The 13443-nt window shown below is 42.2% G+C and overlaps 1 protein-coding gene across 3 annotated transcripts in view; it reads left to right on the top strand.

Moving 5' to 3' along the window:
* Positions 1–1645: 1645 nt before the first annotated feature.
* The window catches only part of UNC5B (unc-5 netrin receptor B), a 142255-nt gene continuing 130457 nt past the window's right edge, over positions 1646–13443 (top strand). For all 3 annotated transcript variants that reach the window (XM_069980630.1, XM_069980628.1, XM_069980627.1), the window contains exon 1: positions 1646–2159. In XM_069980630.1, the coding sequence (XP_069836731.1) occupies positions 2066–2159 (94 nt within the window). In that variant the 5' untranslated portion in view covers positions 1646–2065. The remainder of the gene's footprint in view (positions 2160–13443) is intronic.

Genomic DNA, 13443 nt, shown 5'->3' with positions numbered 1-13443 from the left:
GGGGACCTTGCCCTTTGTGATCTTGAGTAAGAGGCCACCTGAATGCCAAAGCCACCACTTATGTGGTGGGCATGTCATTGTTGTTCCACCCAGGTACCTCAACAAAGCTTTCCTTCCTTCCATCTGTGCAAGGTCCTCCCTTCCGCTAGCTTTGACAATACAATAGAAAAAAACAAATAAATAACATATCATAAATAGCATATAAATAACATATGCCAAACTGGAACCCTCAACATGGGGAATGAAAAAAAAACAACAACTGAGAAACCTTCATTGAGGAGCTCTGCCTCCTGCCTCTTGGGATACAGGTCTAGCCAAGGGTGCATCTTCTTACGCTCACTGGTCTCCTCAGACCTACTTGAGGTTTTGCCCTAGCAACATTATACCTCTGGAAACATCGTAATGTGGAGTGAGCTCCCCCACATATAAAGCATTCATGCTTAAAGTGGAATGATGCAACAAACTTGCAATTACCTTTGTTAAGTAGCTAACAGGCCCCAGGTCTTCTGTTGGCTGCCCCAAGTGGGGACCCACTTGAAGCAGCCATGGATTGAAAGAACGTCCTCTGATAAGTCACCACTAACTGTATCCACACATCCGTTGCCTTTGATGCCCAACCTATTTCCGGCTGCTTGGCAAGACGCCTTTGAAATTTCTCATCATATCGCCACCAAGCTATCCTGCAATGCAGCTTGTCTCCAAATAAATAACTCTGAAGCTTTTGCAAGATACTTTGAATATGACACACACCAGTGTGGAAAAGGCTTGTAGCCAATTTCTAAACGAAGTGAAGCGAAGGCATGGCCGTCGCAGCCAGTAGAGGATGTACCGCTGGGGTTTGTTCTACATCTTCTACAGGTGTAACCTGTTCAGGATTCAATATTTTCAACACATTCTTCAAAACCATCATAACTTCCCTATCATGACTAGTTAAAGCAGTATTATTCCAAGCCCTAAGGCAAGATAACGGAGGACTGTTAAAGGCTGTGGAGCTGATACATTGACGCTGAAGAGCACCAACCCTCCTGCAGTGGGGGGCTCAAGCCTAACATGTGTCATTGTGTCACTCCGCCTGGATCGTCCACAGTTCCTATCTCAGCGATGAGACCTGCGACCCCTGCATTCTCCAGATGAAGAATCAGAGGTAGAGGACCTACGGGTACACTTGTTTCTGCGCCTGTGTCCACTCATTTCTCTGTGGGACCATCTGCTAGATCTGGATCTAGAATGATAAGAATTCTGTCTGCACTCCTACTGCCGGCGGTGAAAACAGAGTTAACTGTAGAACTTGACCTAGAACGTTGCCTAGAAGTTCCCTTGGGAGTTCTGGATCTACGAGAACTGACCCTGCTGGATCTAACCAGAACTGCAGGGAGGGAGGAACAGGTTGAGAGCTAGGGACAAAATCTGCATGGAAAAAAACCCCACCTGAACTATCCTCTGACAAGGACTCACAGTATTAACATCAGGTGCTGGGTGTCCGAGGTGCTGGGCAGAGGAGGAGGAGGAGGGGTGTGGATTATCAGATACAGCAAGCCTCCTTCCAAACTACCTGGCCGGCCAAGAGGCTGATTACTCACAGTAGGAGGGGGAATAGGAGGGGGAGGAGGAGGAGGGTGAGTAGTAGGGGGAGGAGGAGGCGAGGGAGCTACAGAGCCGGCAGCTGTACACTGCGAACTGACAGAGAGATCATCACTTAAAGCAGCAGCCGCTGCACTATGTGTGAGTCTGCTCCTGCTAGGGGCACTGGGAACCTGATCTACTCTGTCCCCAGATTTAAAATCTCCCGCTTGTCGCACGTCTCTGCATACAGAGACACGGACTATCGCCGACACCAGCTTATACAGCTGCCGTGCTCCAGGACGCAGACTGACAGGCACCAGGCACGGTCTCTCCCTGCACTTTCCCGGCCACTTGGAAACTACTTGGAAGTGGATTTGCATCCAGAGTAGCGGACTGTGTGCTGCCCCCAGCTGCCAGGGAGGAGGGGGCCGGGGCTCTGAGCACTTGTTCTGTATGCGAGAAGATCCAGCAAGGAGAAAGCCTGGAGTGTGGCCGAGGAGCGATGACTTCAGTCCGGGGCTCCAGCGCTCCATCCGCCGCTCTTCTGCTGGGACTGGCACTGCTTCTCAGCTGCGGCTTTGGCTCGTCGTTGGCAGGTATGATTCCCGGGGGCCAGTCACCCAATTAAGTAGTTTCTAAGGATGGGCAGCAGAGGGGGCTTCACCCTGGCACAGGAGGGGTAATTGCTACATCCAGTAATAATGATGGTGCTTACATCCTGATGGGAGTGATTGTTTGGGAAGATGAGTTTTAATGTGCTCTGATCAGGACTTAACCTTAACGACTGGATGCTTATGTTCACAATGCGCGTTTTTAATTTTAATTTTTTTTAAATGGATTGGTGAACTTGAGAGACAAGGGAATTCACTAATATAAACAGAAACCGCTTGTTAAAAACACACCATCACATGGCAGCCTAGCCCATCAATAAAATAAAACCTATATTATACTTTATTCCAGGAATTTGAAGGGTTAATTGTAATCCACCACATTGTCTTTATACCTTAGGGCATTTTACTATTGATTCTATAGCAAATCCTCACGTTTGAGGCTAAACTTTGGTGTATTATTGTGTGCCCAGCTACTCTAGGGACTATGCAGTAGCTTCTGTATATAAATGTAGCAGAGCTAACTTTGTCCTTTGCAACCTTCATGTGCTAGCTGTGGTTTTACAGTATAAATATGATATAATGTAACAAATTAGCATGATGCATCAACAAAGCCGCCCTAAACATTTACATGAACTCCGCTGTGTTTGTGCTCAGATCTATATTCTTTAGATGGATGTGTCTTTTGTCAAGAGAGTTAACTCCGCTCACCTGACCTGCCAGTCATGGATGCTTCACTGGGCAGAGGCTTCTCAGTCACATCTATGTAAAAGACAAATGGCGCACAATAAGTGAGTGCTTGCCATCCAACCTCTAGGGAGACTGTTTACTAGTGCGTCTTCTACCATAATAGTTCCGTATATACCTAACAACAACAAATGTTAAACCATTGCTTTATGTAGTAATTTACAACCTGTGGCTCTCCAGCTATTGCAAAACTACATCTCCCAGCATGCCCTCACTCCCTCTGGCTGTGTGCGCATGCTGGGAGTTGTTGTTTTGCAGCAGGTAGAGAGCCACGGCTTGGAGATCGCTGCCATAATGGGCCAAAGGGAAAAAGTTCTGGAGTCTGCTGATCTCCATTGTTTATTTGCTTAGGGATTAGAAGGAAGCAGTCAGTAGCAGAGTGATAATGCCAGTGGGAGATTCAGCTGCCTGATAGGCTTCTTTAACTGTTAACACTATGTGCTTTGAAAGGGTTAATTAGTACATTGCTGTTTTTAATAATTACTTTATATAGTGCTGACATATTCCGCAGCACTGTACAGGACGGGATTTGTGTCTATAATCTCTTGGATTTGGCATCTCCTACTATGAGAAACATTTGGCAGCCCTTCATAAATCGCAGTGAAGAGTGCTAATTTCCAGCCCATATGCCTGTTTCTAGGTGCGATCCCAGTTTTCGTGATTTACCAACTCTTCTCCGCAGAGATTTTAATGAGACTTGGTCTTGTATGTCTGGATGAATAAAGTTGCAGTGTGGTGGGAAAACAGTAATTGAACTAATTATACCGTTTGCCCTTCACATTGCTGGTTCCTGCAGTGCTGTGTACTGCCTGGTCATGTGGAAAGAGATGATCGAGATCCCACAGTGGTGATGATGGGGGACGGCGGACCTGGCTATCCCTCAGGCTCCACATGTGTTCCTTTTGCCCCTAGTGTATTGTCATGACATAGCTACACTTGGACTCTGCATGACACTTGGCTACACGTTAGAAGTGCTTGCTCTGCTGCTGAGTTTGTCAGTTTCTAGCTTTGTCTCAAATTGGATTGTTTAAACAGATTACAGAGTCTAATATCCCATTTAAAATCACCTAGCGGACAGATGCAGCAGAGCTGAGGCTGTTGTTACTACTTTTGGGCCGCCTTGTGTTGTGCAGTGGAATGACACTAAAGGGACCCTCAGGAGCCATAGGTCTCCCACATATTGGGATATTGCAGAGCAAACAATTTCCGCTCTGCTATGCCTAATATGTTTAGCAATCCTGTTTCATGTAGGGCTGTAAATTAACTCAATGGTTATTTATTAAGGCAGATTGGCACCCACCTCATTTTTATACTGACTCCTTTCATGCCACGTTTTTACACATCCACAATATCAGTATTCCTATTTTCTGGATCCAGTCAAAAGTAGATATATTATTAAACCCGTCCTTTTTGTACTGCATCCACTAAAAAACAAACAAACAAAAAAAAAAAAACAGGCACAGTTTGATGTTGTCCAGCATTACTTATGAACCCATAACAATTTAGGACAGGAAGTTTGTTTGTTTTTTTTGCTGTGTTGAGGTCTACCCGATCTGTCCGGTTTAAAGTAATGCAAAGTGAGGGAGACTACAGATATTGTGACCAAACATCTCATAGAAGCCTAGGTATCTATTAAACTCATTACCAGGGCCTTTCTGCTCTTAAGACGTATGTGTCCTGTGCAAACACATAAGGAGCAGTATAAGTGACTGTAGGGATGGGATCTGTGATCATCTTGTCACTTTCTATAGAACAGGAGCACATTATGGTTAACGCTAGTCACTCTATAGACTGCCCGTCCACTGTCCGTGTAAAGTACTAAGAAAGAGAATATAATTTGCCTCTCTCTTTACCAAGTGTTTTGCATGCCAATGTACTTGAAGCCCAGTTTATAGAAACTCGGCTGCTGAAAAAAGCAGAACAAAGCCTACATTGTGCATGCAAAATTAGCTGTTTGCATAAAATGCAAATAAGAGAAGGGTCCCACATGAAGTTATTGTATGCATACAGTTAGTGTTTACCGTGGGGCCGAGGAACGCGTTGGGCTTCGGCTCGGGTAATCCTGCCGCATTTTCATAAGCTGATGGAAATGTTTGCAAGTCCCAACAATGCAAATCTCTGAAAAGCCTAGCAAACCTACTTGTTTCTAAGTTTTATGGCAGTCTAGGGAGTTCAGGCCCTGCCATGCTTCCCTCAATAATAATAGATAATGGTTCTAAGTACTAAGTGCTTTTGTATTGTTTTCTTACTTTGCCCTTTGAACAGCAACATGGCGTAGAGATTCCTAATAGAAAAATGATTATACTAAGGTTTTAATGATAAAGACTAATGTAATGGAAAGGTCATGTAGTACTGCCTTGCCATCAGTTCTAGTGTCTTGTATTAAGGTTTTCTGTGAAAAACTGGGTGCTTATACTGAAGCGGGCTGTTTGCTCTTCACATCTCTGAGGACTTCAGTGCTGTTATTCCTCTTCTTCTTCACTATTAGTTAGTTGCAGTTGCTTTATTTCATGTGGCGTGATATTTGATCATGCCTTTAGTTTGAGTTTACGGCACCTACTCACTAACCAACAAAATCCAGTAGATTCAATGCTTCTTGTGCCAGTTTTGGAAGGCTGGATGGTAACCAAAATGAGGCCCTGACTTTAAGATAGATGGTCTGTGAACTACCTTCTTCTCCTTATGGTGCCCTGCTAACATTGTGCAACCCATAAATCTAAGAAAATGAGGCTGTCTTTCCATAAGTTTGGGTGCAGTCTTAAGTGGCCAGGTCATTCCCCCCCCCCCCCCCCCTTCTGTGAGACCACACAGGTCTCACACTTCTAAGGGTTCTTTTACTCATTCAATTATCTTACAGATTTTTGAAGCCAAAGCCAGGAACAGACTATAATCAGAGAACAGTTCATAAAAGACAGAGATTTCTCCTCTTTTAAAATCCATTCCTGGCTTTGGCTTCAAGAATCTGTCTGATAATCTATCAGATAATCTGTGTGTGTGTATAAAATGACCCTAAGGCCAGCCTTTACTCTTCAATAGAAAATCTGCTGTTCACACTGCCCTTTTCTTTGTTTGTGTACTCCTGTGCCTCTCAATGTGTATCTACCTAAAAAAGTAAAAAAACAAACAGTGGGGGTAAGTCATTCAGGACTCCTGGAAAGTTGTGTGCAGTCTCCTGTTGGCAATTTTCATCCACTTTTCCCAGAAACAGATTTAGCTAAAATACTGCTAAAACTTTTTTTCCCCTTCATATTTGAGGTGGATGAATAGAAGGAATTATTCAGAGGTATGACCCGGCAATGATTGGCCTGGCCTTTTCCTTCGGTCAGCTGTGGTGTTTAATAATAATAATCTTCTGAGCTGCATCCTCCTGAGAAACTGGAAGGGGCGAGGAATACACACTGGTGACAAATGTCAGTGGCCATTTACCAGAATTGCATGTTATCATATTAATAAGCTCAGTTGCCGTAACCACCTGGTAACATACTGAGGCTATGTCCTGAAGTTTGATCAGGATTGTCGAGGGACGGCGCTGCTGTGTTTTGTGTCTTGGAGATTAGCAGTGACGAATGGATGTTCCAGTGATTGAGATCTCCCAAATGAAGGGGCTGTTTACTTTAGTTGGTAATCTGTTCAGGCAGAGTGGGTTGTCACACCCTGAACATGACAAGTAGGGTAATGCGTTTGTTTCCATCGCCTCTTCAGGTTGAGTAATAGAAGCAACACAATTATTCTGGTTCTTTGTGAAGGCTGTGCTGGGCTGTTTTGGAATCTCATATGGTTATATAGATAGAAGCCATTAAGATTTCCATACATTGCTTTGGGTGACCATTTAGGTGCTCCAGGTCATGGAGAAGTGGGCATATGGCTGTCACCAGCATACTGTTCTGCCACATGTTGGCAGTATCCAGTGGCTTAGCTACCGTGGAGGCAGGCCACACAGCTGCTATGGGGCCTGTGATCCAGGGGGACCCAGCGGAAGAGTGTGGCATGCCTCCATGGTACTTGCTGCAAGTTTGTCTGGCACATATGGGTAACCCCCTGGCCGTGCTCCAAGTGTCTTTCAGGCTCTTGGGGCCCTATTACACAACCAGATTATCTGACAGATTTTTTTTAAACCAAAGCCAAGAATGGATTTGAAAAGAGGAGAAATCTCAGTCTTTACCACCTGTTCTCTATACACAGTGCATTCCTGGCTTTGGCTCAAAAAATCTGTCAGATAATCTGTTGCCCTTACAGTACAACAGTACAACTTTGCCCCCTGCTCCTGGTGCTCAGAGACTATCCCATACCCCGGGATGGCTGTGACAGACCACCCTCCGCCCCTGCCTCAGGACGCTCTGACCACCGTCTGGGTGGGGGTGCTATCACATACACATTACCCTCTGGACACTAGGATTCATGTGGCCCATACTGTGTTTTTTCTATAGGACCCCATGGCAGTATCCATGTCTTTTCCATGTGAATGTGTCATCCAATGTGGATTTTCTTTTTATTACATGTGAATTTCTGTTTTCTCTTGAGATTTCCACTATTTTAATTAAATTGCCCAAATACTATGTCTGTTCAGTAATCTCTATTTAAAGGGGTACTCCAGTGAAAAAGAAAAAGGACAGCTTGTGCTAGAAAGTTACTTAGTTACTAAATTCTATTAAAAAAAAAAAAAAAACTCAACCCTTACAGTAATTATCAGCTGCACAGTTATAAACCTGAGGCCTACCATTGGCCTTGGTAGCTTTGACTGTCATTCTGACGCCATGTTCTCATGACTGCATTGTGCTGTATGGAGCTGTAATGGGCAGTCCAAAGTACCATATGGCACTGTACTAAGGAACCACGTTGCTTCCATGCGCCACTGTACAAATTGTATAAGGCCAGTTTCACATGAGCCTGTTGTGGCTCTTTTTTAAAGCTAAAGATAGAATTCTATCCTGAGAGATTTCAAAACAATACAAAAAATAGTAAAGATGGCCACTCGCCTTCAATAGCTGTATGAAGAATGTTTGTACGGCTGACAATGATGTCTTCAGATTTCCCCATACGTGAGCTTTCATGAGCTTTTGACAGTCTGCTGGTTTGGCCGACCATTAACTAAAGTGTATAGGGACCCTAAGCCACTGATGAAGAACTAATTTGTCATGATAAAAAAACTGCTTTGCTTGTAAAGGCTTTTTTACTCAGGCTGAGCATTGCTAGAGACTCTACTTTGGGTGATAATTGGCCCATGTAAAAGTGCCAATGATCAGTTGAGAAGTGGCAAGACTCCTGCCCGTCGTCTGATCGCATCTTTTATACGTCTTCAATATTTATCATTATCGGCCGCACATCTCTCTGTGTAAATACATTGAAACGGCACTACAAAACTGGTACAATACAGGTACTGCAAAGTGCACCCATCTCGCTGATGGGTGCCTGCTTACATCCTTACACAGCTCCTTATTTATAATCTGACATCTTTATTTATTTATTTATATATATATATATATATATATATATATATATATATATATATATATATATATACACATACATACATAGGAGATTCACAAGGTTTGATTCCCATGTGACATCATTGTATGCTAATAGACAAGTCCACCATTAAAGGGGTTATCCAGGGCTCCAAAATTTTAAACATGTTGCTGCCATATTAGTAAACATAAGAAACATGTTATGCTTACCTCTCCGCGTTCCCCGTCTGTCCTGATGCAGTCGCTGTCCCACTTCAGTCAATCATTGGCTGAGCAAGCTCGTCTCAGAAGTAACCGCGGCTTCAGACAGCAGGGGATACCGCCTACAGCATCGGGACAATGGGGGAACGCAGAGAGGTAAGCATAACATGTTTCTTATGTTTACTAATATGGCAGCAACATGTTAACACATTTCGAGCGCTGGATAACCCCTTTAAATCCACAAATTTACATGCACAGACTTTTATTCTCTGCATTTTGCTGTCATGTGACTGTAACCTTTAATTGTCACTTTTATTAGTATGTATTTTAATTATACATCACTTTTTTCCCATCATTTTCAAGGAACAGCTTTAGCTACAAGCTCTTATTATGATTCACATTCAGTCTCTGCCCTATATCAAACTGGAGTCATCTTAAATGACCCCCAACTGTTTCGTCTTCTTTTTCTGAGGAAAATAGACAATTCTTGTCCTTTATAACAGCGTGTCTAAATCTCCCTTATGTGGCTGCACCCCTGTGAGATGCTTTGGTTACACTGAACATCAAATCAAGTTTAATGGAGAAATCTGGCTGCAAGAGATGAAGATTACTCATACTGGGAACAAAGATACATTCATGAGAAAATAATAAGGTTGGAGCCCAATAAAAAATATATAGCAGCAGTATAGGCTGGCCCGTGGAACTGTTGTATGGGGTGAAGCCTTCTACATTGTAATTTGGAAGCTATATATTTTCTTTTATTGGAACCTGTTTGGTTTTTTTGCCTGGGAGAATAGATTTTCATTGTATCTTTTAAATGTCTTCATTTCCTTATTCTTGGGTATAGGTTGTAAACTAAAACAACAAATGTGTCGTTTTCTCTATGGCTAAAGCAGACAGAATAGATTTTCCACATTTTAAAACTCAGATTATTTTGGATGATATCAATAAGTGCTCCTGTGCCCCTGTGCTCTGTGATATAGGGGTATTGGTTGCCACAATCTTTACACAAATTAGTTTTCTTACATGTGGTTCTATCTGGTTATTACAATACAGGACTTTTGTCATAAAGAGTTATCCAGGATTAGAAAAAGCACAGCTACCTTCTTTCAAAAACAGCACCAGTTCAACAGCATCAGGTTGTGATTGGTATTGCAATTAAGCTCTATTCAATTCATAGGAAATGAATGAAAACCTACACCAAAAATGCATTGGCTTTAAACGGCAGAATAATTCAGGCGGCCGGGCCGCACAAACTATTCTTGTATCGTTTGTGCAGCCCTGGAAACTGACAGCACATATCTGCAGGAGGAGGCAGCAGCCTGAAGGATAGAAGAACAGCATGTTGGATCACAGACAGCACTGATGGTAAGTATAAACTGCCAGATGACAATAAATTTTGAAGCTTGCTCTAAAGACACAGGCCATTTCCCGCTCCTTGGCTTGTCGCTGTCACTTTTACACGTCTCATTATCGTCCACAGAAGTGTTTCTAGCAACTGCAAAGTGTATCTTGCAAATCTATTGTAACCATTCAGCCCTAACTCTAAGGGTATGTTCACACGAACCAAGTTTGTAACAGATTTCACGCTGCGGGAATGTAGAGCCATAGGCAATGACAGTATGGAGTATCGCAGCGGATTTTGCCACAGAATTTGCAGTGTGAAATCTTCTGTGAAGTCTGTACGTGTGAAAGTACCCTTAGCATACAAATGGTGTATATTGGATACACTCAGCTTGGATGAAACACTCAGGCAGGTCTGTATTATAATTTAATAAATGTAGTGTTCAATCTATCTTACCGGTTTCCATTGCTCCATTAATTCTGATTGTTCAGCACATCATTTAATGAGTGAAATAAGTTTACTGCACTTAGTGACAGATAGATAATGCACCAACACATTTGTTAATGCCGAGTCTTTTGCATAATTTAAATGTAATTCTCCGGGAAATTTCATTTTTAGTAATAGTACATTGATTTCACACCTCTGGTGACTCAAGCTGTTAAAGGATTGTTTTTGATGGCCTTTGGTGACAGCAGCATTTGGGAGCTTATGGAAGACTAATTTCTGTAACGGATTGTCGTAATGTAATAAGAGATTATAGAATGTGATAAATCAGCATGGCTACCGTCTACCTTCCCTGTACGCACCATTACTGGCACTGTAAAGAACTGTCATTAGGATAGCATCAGGGTGCTAATATCTATATGTTTAATTGCTCCTAATAATCTACACAAATGATGATTACATCCAATATATTGGAAGCCAATACCTGTAAACAGGCAGATATGGGGAGATTGCATGCAGTAAACACTGCCATCTTCATATTTTATCATGTCATAGAACCTATTGCTGCTAATGAAGTGATAATATATGCGCTACACTTTTTGACGAGTTAAAGTGACACCTGAAACGGGTACAGCCCAACTGCTAAAAATAGTCGTCCTCTCAGATAAGATGTAACCTATAGCAGAAATGAATGTAAGAAATAAATATATAAAGACTAGGGTTGAGGAAAACTAAACCTGATTGTAATGAATTGGCTGTCAATTCATTTAAGTGGTCAAAAACTGTCAAAAAGTGTTGGCTGAGCTGTCAGAGGTGTACGTCTGTAATTCTCTGGGTGTATGCCTGGAAAATAGCAGCATGTCACCAGCCCCTTAATGGATTCCCATCAGGCCTATGACCTGGATCCGCCACTAGTTAATTTGCTGAGTCTGTGGCCCGGTGTAGTCATCAGGTAATTATCCATATATGACTCTATATTCTCCCAACATGTGAGATTACAGTAATATCTAACTATATACTAGAGCTTGGATGACTTTATTATTCTCGTACCAGATGTAAAGCAAATAATTTCCTATATACAACACCAAGGAATAATAGCTATGCAGTGTTCCTGGAGCATCAGGCGCAGGTTAAATTGAAGATTCAATAATGTTACATTAGGGAGAATGAATGCAGGATTATGCATAACTCATCTCAGCAGTGCTGTGCTTTGCAGCCACAGGTGACAGTCCTGCTTTCTAGTACCTTTTATGTAACCTCATTGTGGGGTATGAAGTGTGCGTCATGTTGATCTAACCTACTTTTTTAATTTATAGATTCTATAGTTTAAATAAAGGTCAGAAATTAACCTTGCAGATACATTTAGCTGCAGCATTGCATAAGCCGTCGCTAATGATTGCATTAGTCTCAGCACCTGAGGAACCTCTACTCCCAATCCTACCTCAGAGAAGCTTATTTTAGGATTTAGTAAGACATTTTATGTTCTCACCAACATTTATTGGCTGCTTTGCCTACCCTTATGCTGAGAACCTATAAGAAGGCCAAAGCTGGTTTGTTATCCCAAGTATAAAAGTGACCTTTCTTGCTATGGGAATTCTTCCTCAGGGTTATGTTTGGATCCTCAAAACCTAACCAGACATACGTATACCGTTACAGGACCAGTTTTTTTGGCTAGTTGAGCACACTATATTCTACATAAGAAGCCTAATCTATACTAATGTAATAAAACCCACTGCTATGTTCAACCAAAAATCCGACATAAGGGTCCCTGATGGGTGAGATCAGCAGCTCTGTGTTCTGTATAGTTAGGTGGGTCTGGAGAATCGAGAGAGAATAAAGTTCTTAAAACTGCAGGAAGACTACTAAGCTGTGTACAGTACACTTACAGGATGTCCTAATCTCTTAGAGCTGTCACCTCCTGACCCCGAATACAAATATTAAAAGGAGGTCAGGAAGGAAAATTGATATGATCTTAATATGATTTCCTATGTTATGTGGCTCTAAGATATCTGGCAAAGAATCTCAAAGAGCAACAATCTGAATGAGGTTCAGGTTAACATTCAGAAGGCTCAAACTATACCAGTGGTCTACATTGTCATAGGAAAGACAAGAAAGAGAAGTTTTCCGTCCATGAAGCCCATGGTCAGCAGTGTCAGAAATATTGTAAATTCATCTGACTTTACAGAGGACTTTGTGAAAGTGAATACATGGGCTGACAGAAACTGCAATAATGGGATTTCCTGTAATTGTCATGTATTGATCTGTATAATAACACATGATAGGCACGTCCTTAGTTTCAGAATTAATTTTACCAATAGTTCTCTTATTGTGGGCTAAACTGGCTGTATACAGTAAACGTGTAACTGCTGGCCAGGACGGACTGTCTTATGTATTTGGAAGTGTGCCCCCCAGCAGCAGGTGTCAGGTGGAAGTAAGAGTTACATGTATTGAAATTTCAACATGCCTATCCTTTTTTTTCTTTGGTTCTTATAGGAGATAAGCCACTACCAGACATGCTTGGCAGCAGCTTAATATGCTCTCCTCATAGAGAACACATGTACTCACTGCTATGTCAAGCATGCAAGTGTATAGAGAGTCAGGAGCTATCCAGGTATACTGCCATACATGTTAGACAACTCTTGGCTCAACATCCATCTTGCCAACAGTAATTTCACCAACCCCATCCCATACATATGCACACTTAAAACGTTACTATCTTTTGGAAAAAAAATTTTTTGACTTGACAACTTGATAGACTCAAATGGAGTAAACAAGCCTGATTTGATTGACAGCCAGGGAGTGAAACATGTTGCAATACTCTACCCACTACTGTATGTCAGGAAAGCAGCAGGTGTTAGCAGTGAGATTTAGTGTAATCGGTAACTTTTGATATGACTGGGGACATTTAAAAAGTTACCTGAAATGACAGTAATGTGTTAACTTGGCCAAACTTGCATGGGTCCTAAAGACTGCTTTTTTGGCATCTCTCTGTCTGATCCCTCTCTCCCCCAACACCTGCCATTGGGGAGAATCGGGAGGCTCCAAATACACATGGTTGAAGGTCCCACTG

This window comes from Dendropsophus ebraccatus, chromosome 8, assembly GCF_027789765.1.
Source record: "Dendropsophus ebraccatus isolate aDenEbr1 chromosome 8, aDenEbr1.pat, whole genome shotgun sequence".
Classification (NCBI taxonomy): Eukaryota; Metazoa; Chordata; class Amphibia; order Anura; family Hylidae; genus Dendropsophus; species Dendropsophus ebraccatus.
Note: the sequence above shows the minus strand (reverse complement) of the source record. Positions and strands in the feature narration are given on the sequence as shown.